The following is a 9036-nucleotide window of genomic DNA, read 5'->3' on the forward strand; positions in this document are numbered from 1 at the left end:
AGCTCTTTCACATACAATGCCTGGCCCATGTGCTCAACTTAATGATTCAGCTGACTCTGAAAACCTATCCAGATTTGCCTGAGCTATTTCTGAAGTTACACCGCATATGAACCCATTTCTGCAAGTCAGCTACAGCTGGTCTGGCAATGCTGCAACAGCGCTTGCAAGTGCCAGTTCACTGACTGGTGTGTGGCATGACTACGTGCTGGAACTCATCATTACATACGTTTGCAATGCTTTTTGAGCCGCAGGAGGCAATAGCTGAATAACAACTACAACATGTGCATTGGTATTCTGGTCTGCCTCTGCACATAAAAGCAAACAGCTAGTAATGGATGTCTGACATCTGTGAGGTTCTCCAAAATTTTGCGGAATCAATTATGATGGCAAGAAAGAAGTATAAGGCGAGAGGGAAGGAAACAACAGGGAGGTGCGGAGAGGAACTAGATGGAGGTGGAAACGGACAGAGGAGTTCACAAAGTACGGGAGGCAAGGAACCCAGAGCACAGAGGACAAGGACAGAGGCTGCGCAGGGAGGACAGCTGCGAGGTACACGGAGGTGAACACAGAGCAGACAGACTCACAGGGAAAGGGGCCTGAGGACACAGCGAACACTGCACGAGGCAGAGTCACCGTATTTGATAATCAGGCGTCTTACCTGTCCCGACGCCAAGCATATGTAGCGGTGGGCGCCGCCATGTTGGGGGCGGGGCCAGTGCGTCACACTACCCAGGGGGCTGTGCGCCAGGAGTAAGGCTGTGAGCAGGTGCCCGACGCCGCGGGAGCCGGAGGCCGGGCGCGGGGACGCGCTGCAGAGCAGGAGCGCGCCGGGTGGAGCACGCCGAGAGGTAAGAGGCTGTGACAGTACCCCCCCTTTACGCCCCTCCTCCTAACATTGGATGCGCGGAGCATCAATATTCTCCTGGGGCTCCCATGATCTCTCCTTGGGACCAAAACCCTTCCAATCAATCAAAAACAGATTCTTTCCTCTAACAGTCTTCATAGCCAAAATATCCCGTACCTCAAAGGTGTTATCAGAGCTACATGGTTGGGAGGTTTGGGAGGGTGCAGAGTGGAAGTGATTAAACACTGCCGGTTTAAGGAGAGATACATGGAAATAGTTGGGAATCTTTAGTGAGGCGGGTAATCTCAACTTGTAGGCCACGTCGTTGATGCGACTTAAGACCTCAAAAGGACCAATGTAACGTGGACCTAACTTGTAGGAGGGGATTTTCAACATGATATGCCGGGAAGCTAACCAAACCTTATCCCCAGAGCGGTACGGAGGAGCGTCCAGCCGTCTCTTGTCGGCATACCGCTTCATTCTGAGGCTGGCCCTCCCAAGAGCTACCTTGTCTCCCTCCAAATCTGAGAGAAGTCCACAGACAAGGAATCCGCTGCCGGTACACCCGAGGTAGGGGATGCGGGAAGAGGAATGCCGGGGTGTTGACCAAAAACCACAAAAAAGGGAGATTTGGTAGAAGCTTCACTTGGATGATTGTTGTAGGCGAATTCCGCCCAAGGAAGAAGAGAGGCCCAGTCGTCTTGATGAGCATTGGAAAAATGCCGAAGATAAGATGTTAGCGCTTGGTTGACTCGCTCGACTTGGCCATTCGAATGGGGGTGATAGGCTGAGGAGAAATCCAAGGTTATCTTCAGCAACCCGCAGAGAGCTCGCCAAAAACGGGAGGTAAACTGAACCCCTCGATCTGAGACAATATGCTGAGGGAAGCCATGGAGGCGAAAAACGTGACGCAGAAAGATCTTCGCCAGCTCGAGAGCGGTAGGCAAACCTGGCAGAGCGCTGAAGTGGGCCATCTTGGAAAATCGATCCAGCTCCAGCGGAGAACCTTTGATCTATCTCCACTCCGAAGGTCTTACCAGATGGTGGGGAGACCAGGCTTAATGGGGCCACGGTAAGGATCTTGGCTGGGTCGATGAGATGGATTGGACCCTCCTCCTTGTCGACAGACAGGAATGACCGTGAAAGGGCCACCGCCTTGATGTTCTTCTCCCCAGGTCGGAAGTGGAGTTTGAAGTCAAATCTTTCAAAAAAGAGTGATCATCTGGCTTGCCGTGGGTTGAGCCTTTGGGCGGACCGAAGGTAGGCCAAATTTTTATGATCCGTAAAAATGATGAACGGATGGAGGGCCCTCTCGAGAAGATGGCGCCATTCTTCAAGAGCCATTTTTATGGCCAAGAGTTGTCTATCTCCCACGGCATAATTACGTTCAGGAGCGGAAAAAGCTTTGGAAATGAACCCGCAGGTGAGAGTGCGACCCAAGGAGGACTTTTGCAGAAGGACTGCTCCTACCGAAGATGCGTCGACTTCGAGGATGAATGGCCTACCAGCGTCCGGGCGATGGAGTACAGGAGACTTAGCGAATTCTTGCTTCAGGGCCTCAAAGGCAGCCTCTGCATCAGAGGGCCAATGAATGGGATCGGCTCCTTTGCGGACAAGAGCTGAGATGGGTTTAGTCAAGGAAGAAAAATGAGGGACAAATTGCCTATAATAATTGGCAAAACCCAAAAACCGTTGAATGGCCTTGACTCTGAGAGGACGAGGCCACTTGAGAACTGCCGAGACTTTTTCAGGAACCATCTCTAATCCCGAGCTCGAGACGATGTAACCAAGAAAGGGCAATGAAGTTTGCTCAAAGAGGCATTTCTCCAACTTGGCAAAAAGGTGGTTCTCTCTGAGACGTTGGAGGACTTGGCGAACGTCTCGACGATGTGTGGTCAGATTGGAGGAGAAGACCAAGATGTCGTCTAGGTAGACTACGACACAAGAGTAGAGGAGATCTCGAAAAACATCATTAACGAGTTCTTGAAATACTGCAGGTGCATTGCAGAGCCCAAAGGGCATAACCAAATACTCATAGTGTCCATCTCGCGTGTTAAACGAAGTCTTCCACTCGTCCCCGAAGCGTATGCGAACTAGATTATAGGCCCTTCGTAGATCAACTTTAGTAAACACATGTGCCCCCTTCAAACGATCAAAAAGCTCGGAGATGAGAGGCAGTGGATACTTATTCTTCACCGTGATTTGATTCAAGCCACGATAATCGATGCACGGGCGCAGGGATCCATCTTTCCTCTTTACAAAAAAGAAGCCTGCTCCTGCAGGGGACGAAGATTTCCAAATGAAGCCTCTGGCCAAGTTGTCTTGGATGTATTCAGACATCGCTTGGGTCTCTGCCGAGGAGAGAGGATAAATTCTTCCACGAGGCGGAGTGGTACCAGGGACGAGCTCAATGGGGCAGTCGTAGGGACAGTGCGGAGGAAGAGTCTCAGCCTCTTTATCAAAAATATCCAAAAAATCATGGTACACTGATGGCAATCCATGGGGAACAAGGGGAGAACGAGGGGTACGTATGGAGTGCACCGACAGCAGACACCGAGTCTGACACGACTCCCCCCAGCGCAAGACGTTACCGCTATGCCAGTCTAAAGTAGGCTCGTGGAAGGCCAAGCATGTTGGCGGCGGGGCCAGCGCGTCACGCTACCCAGGGGGCTGTGTGCCAGGAGTAAGGCTGTGAGCGGGTGCCCGACGCCGCGGGAGCCGGAGGCCGGGCGCGGGGACGCGCTGCAGAGCAGGAGCGCGCCGGGTGGAGGGCGCCGAGAGGTGAGAGGCCGTGACAACTATCAAAGTTCATCAGACCTTTTCAGCATCCAGGCCCTGCTGTGCTTGGTAGTCTCACAAGGGGGAAAAAGTTTTGGAAGATGGTGAAAGAGTACCTGACCGTACCCACATCCTCTATGATTACTCTGTCCCATACTACTATTGGATATCCAAGCTGGACACGTGGCATGAACTGTCTTTCTGTGCTTTAGAGGTGCTGGCCTGGCCTGCCGCTAACGTTTTGGCAGAGCGGGTTTTTATTTCTGCAGTGGGAATAACAACTGATAGGTGTATCCGACTGTCAACTGAAAATGCTGACAGGCAAACTCTTATCAAAATGAACAAGAGCTGCATTGGCCCAGACTTCTGAACCCTGATGACAAAAGGGGAACATAAAGCCAATTTAAATGTTGGGTTATCATGCAGTCCTTACTTCAAATTGTTAGGTAGCCATTACGCGTCACTCTCGACAAATTGCTAGAGGGCCATTATGCTTCACTCTCTCCACATTTTTAGAGGGACATCAGGAGGCACTCGTTCAAAATTGATGTCTTCCAAGGTGTACTGCAGTTCCTCCTAATTTTTGGACACCCTTGCACTAAGTGCATTGGCTTTATTAGTCCCACTACTGAATAATTTGAACAGAAAATGTATAAGGTCCTTTATGTCTAATACCAGGTGTATCAGAGTCCCTCTCCCTTCTTATTTTTGGCAGTTCTTACATTGTCCACAGCGTATGCTGTTACCCTTCCATTTCAGTGATTTTCCTGCCCCTCAGCCCTCCTGTTAGGTTCCTCTGGAAAAATTCTTGAGTTTTCCATCGACTTCCTTTATAATCGATATTTGAGTCAAGCCCGTCCGTGTGTCCGAACTGTTCGATTTGAGTACTGAGCACTCAAACATCACTTTTTATTTATATAGCGATAACATATTCCACAACGCTTTACAATTCAGAGGTTCATGTACAACAGGGATGGGCAATTAATTTTCCCGAGGGGCCACATGAAAGTCCGTGACTGTTGTGGAGGGCAGATCCAATAAGCCAAAATTAATACTGCTCAATATTAATATCAATATTTTATTATATTACTGATAATTTTAATTGGATCAGAATTGTATATTGAGCAGAATTAAGTATGCTGACATCCCCCTATATCGTTTGAACCCGAGCGCAGCCCCTTGTGTATATCGTATGAGCCCCACACAGCCTCCCTATATACACTGCACTGCATGAGCCCCACACAGCCTCCCCATATACACTGCATGAGCCCCACACAGCCTCCCTATACACTGCATGAGCCCCACACAGCATCTCTATATACACTGCATGAGCCCCACACAGCATCTCTATATACACTGCATGAGCCCCACACAGCCTCCCTATATACTGCATGAACCCCACACAGCCTCTCTTTATACTGCATGAGCCTCACACAGCCTCCCTATATACACTGCATGAGCTCCACACAGCATCTCTATATACTGCATGAGCCCCACACAGCCTCCCTATATACTGCATGAACCCCACACAGCCTCTCTTTATACTGCATGAACCCCACACAGCCTCCCCATATACACTGCATGAGCTCCACACAGCCTCCCTTTATATTGCATGAGCCTCACACAGCCTCTCTTTATACTGCATGAGCCTCACACAGCCTCCGTATATACACTGCATGAGCCCCACACAGCATCTCTATACACTGCATGAGCCCCACACAGCCTCCCTATATACTGCATGAACCCCACACAGCCTCTCTTTATACTGCATGAGCCCCACACAGCCTCCCTATATGCACTGCATGAGCCCCACACAGCCTCCCTATATACACTGCATGAACCCCACACAGCCTCCCCATATACACTGCATGAGCTCCACACAGCCTCCCCATATACACTGCATGAGCCCCACACAGCCTTCCCATATACACTGCATGAGCCCCACACTGCCTTCCCATATACACTGCATGAGCCACACACAGCCTCCCCATATACACTGCATGAGCTCCACACAGCCTCCCCATATACACTGCATGAGCCACACACAGCCTTCCCATATACACTGCATGAGCCCCACACAGCCTTCCCATATACACTGCATGAGCCACACACAGCCTCCCCATATACACTGCATGAGCCCCACACAGCATCTCTATATACACTGCATGAGCCCCACACAGCCTCCCCATATACACTGCATGAGCCCCACACAGCATCTCTATATACACTGCATGAGCTCCACACAGCCTCCCTTTATATTGCATGAGCCTCACACAGCCTCTCTTTATACTGCATGAGCCCCACACAGCCTCCCTATATACTGCATGAACCCCACACAGCCTCTCTTTATACTGCATGAGCCCCACACAGCCTCCCTATATACACTGCATGAGCCACACACAGCCTCCCTATATACACTGCATGAGTCCCACACAGCCTCCCCATATACACTGCATGAGTCCCACACAGCCTCCCTATATACTGCATGAGCCCCACACAGCATCTCTATGTACACTGCATGAGCCCCACACAGCCTCCCCATATACACTGCATGAGCCCCACACAGCCTCCCTATATACACTGCATGAGCCCCACACAGCCTCCCTATATACACTGCATGAGCCCCACACAGCCTCTCTTTATACTGCATGAGAACCACACAGCCTCCCTATACACTGCATGAGCCCCATACAGCCTCCCCCATATATGGCATGAACCCCATACAGCCCCCTATATCACATTGCATGAGCCCCACACAGCCTCCTCATATGCAGCATGAGCCCCACACAGCCTCCCCCTATACACTGCATGAGCCCCACACAGCCTCCTCCATATGTGGCATGAGCCCCACACAGCCTCCCCCCTATATACTGCATGAGCCCCACACAGCCTCCTCATATGCAGCATGAGCCCCACACAGCCTCCCTATATACACTGCATGTTGCCCCCATAGCCTCCCCATGTGCAGAATGTCGCCCCCATATGCAACATGTGCAGCATGTCACCCCCATGTCCTGCAACATGTCACCTCCCCATGTGCAGCACCATGTTGTCACCCCCATAGCCTCCCCATGCCCACTCAAATAGCCCATACACATAAGGAAATAAAAAAAAAAAAACACCACATACTCCCCTCGTCCGGTTCCCCGACACTCTGCTTCTCTCCCTGCCACCGGAGCGCTGACTCTCCGGAGTAAAGAGCTGACACGATGACGTCATTTCATCACACCGGCTGTTTCACACGCTGATTGGTGGAGGAGTGGCCGGAGACCTCTCCACCAAAGGAGTCAGCAGCGCCGCCCAGAGCCGCGGCACACATGGAAACAGCGAGTGGCCAGGCGGGCATCGTGCGGCCCGTAGAGCTCTGATTTCCAGTCCCACGGCTGTCTCGGTCCGCGGGCCAGGCTGAGGCAGCCAGAGGGGCGGATGTGGCCCGCAAGCCGTACTTTGCCCAGGTCTGATGTACAACAAGTAACAAAGGTAAAGGTAATCCAATAGTTAAAGCGAAAATAATGACGCCCCTGCTCGTAAGAGCTTACACTCTACAATGAGGTGAGGGACACACAAAGTACAGGGGCTTATTTATAATGCTGGTCCGGTCATGCTGAGGGAGTGGGGGATAGATAAAGGCTGTATGAGCTAGTCACCAGCCAGTATTCGTAGTGCTTATGCGTGCTCAGGGTATCTGTCATTGTACATGAAAAATGCTTAAATAATGTCATTGCCACCTTTTTCCGTTCCTCAAAAATATATGAATAGAAGCCGATCAGTTACATTATATGGAGCCGAAAATGGCGACAAAATCCAGAGACCTGGGAGGAAAGAGAAAGGTCCCAGCACCAGAGATAAGGGAGGCAGAGGGCCCAGTAGTGTCAGCACTGAAGGGGTTACTGCCCCCTGTGCCCAGTAATGGGGAATCTCCAGCACCTACCTCCACCTGCAGAGCCGCACACCACATATATGGCTGCTCTGTGCGCACAGGACCTGGGATGAGGTCACAGGAGGGGAGGAGTCAGGGTCACATGATCAGGGGCCTCAGTGTATGCAGGACTCTGCTGTGCTGGTTGTCATGGTGCTGGATGAGGGGAAGTTTCTGTGTGGGGTCAGGAAGGGATTACAGGGGGGATGTAGCAGAGGTGTGTGTACGAGGTGTATGGAGCGGAGCCGCGTGTGTACGAGGTGTACGGAGCGGAGCCGCGTGTGTACGAGGTGTACGGAGCGGAGCCGTGTGTGTACGAGGTGTACGGAGCGGAGCCGTGTGTGTACGAGGTGTACGGAGCGGAGCCGTGTGTGTACGAGGTGTACGGAGCGGAGCCGTGTGTGTACGAGGTGTACGGAGCGGAGCCGTGTGTGTACGAGGTGTACGGAGCGGAGCCGTGTGTGTACGAGGTGTACGGAGCGGAGCCGTGTGTGTACGAGGTGTACGGAGCGGAGCCGTGTGTGTACGAGGTGTACGGAGCGGAGCCGTGTGTGTACGAGGTGTACGGAGCGTGTACAGGTGTACGGAGCGGAGCCGTGTGTGTACGAGGTGTACGGAGCGTGTCCAGGTGTACGGAGCGGAGCCGCGTGTGTACGAGGTGTACGGAGCGGAGCCGCGTGTGTACGAGGTGTACGGAGCGGAGCCGCGTGTGTACGAGGTGTACGGAGCGGAGCCGCGTGTGTACGAGGTGTACGGAGCGGAGCCGCGTGTGTACGAGGTGTACGGAGCGGAGCCGCGTGTGTACGAGGTGTACGGAGCGGAGCCGTGTGTGTACGAGGTGTACGGAGCGGAGCCATGTGTGTACGAGGTGTACGGAGCGGAGCCGTGTGTGTACGAGGTGTACGGAGCGTGTACAGGTGTACGGAGCGGAGCCGTGTGTGTACGAGGTGTACGGAGCGTGTACAGGTGTACGGAGCGGAGCCGCGTGTGTACGAGGTGTACGGAGCGGAGCCGCGTGTGTACGAGGTGTACGGAGCAGAGCCGCGTGTGTACGAGGTGTACGGAGCGGAGCCGTCTGTGTACGAGGTGTACGGAGCGGAGCCGTGTGTGTACGAGGTGTACGGAGCGGAGCCGCGTGTGTACGAGGTGTACGGAGCGGAGCCGCGTGTGTACGAGGTGTACGGAGCGGAGCCGCGTGTGTACGAGGTGTACGGAGCGGAGCCGCGTGTGTACGAGGTGTACGGAGCGGAGCCGTGTGTGTACGAGGTGTACGGCGCATGTACAGGTGTACAGAGTGGAGCCGCGTGTGTACGAGGTGTACGGAGCGGAGCCGCGTGTGTACGAGGTGTACGGAGCGGAGCCGCGTGTGTACGAGGTGTACGGAGCGGAGCCGCGTGTGTACGAGGTGTACGGAGCGGAGCCGCGTGTGTACGAGGTGTACGGAGCGGAGCCGCGTGTGTACGAGGTGTACGAAGCGTGGTGGGACAGCTTTATA

At 53.0% G+C, this 9036-nt stretch overlaps 1 protein-coding gene across 1 annotated transcript in view; it reads right to left on the minus strand.

Annotated features, from left to right (window-relative positions):
• LOC141052980 (uncharacterized) overlaps positions 1–7580 on the minus strand; it is a 177737-nt gene extending 170157 nt beyond the window's left edge. Inside the window, 1 exon segment of the mRNA XM_073550308.1 lies at positions 7554–7580. Within this exon segment, the coding sequence (XP_073406409.1) occupies positions 7554–7580 (27 nt within the window).
• Positions 7581–9036: the final 1456 nt, after the last annotated feature.

This window comes from Dendrobates tinctorius, unplaced genomic scaffold (assembly GCF_039654945.1).
Source record: "Dendrobates tinctorius isolate UK_male_01 unplaced genomic scaffold, ASM3965494v1 ptg000164l, whole genome shotgun sequence".
Classification (NCBI taxonomy): Eukaryota; Metazoa; Chordata; class Amphibia; order Anura; family Dendrobatidae; genus Dendrobates; species Dendrobates tinctorius.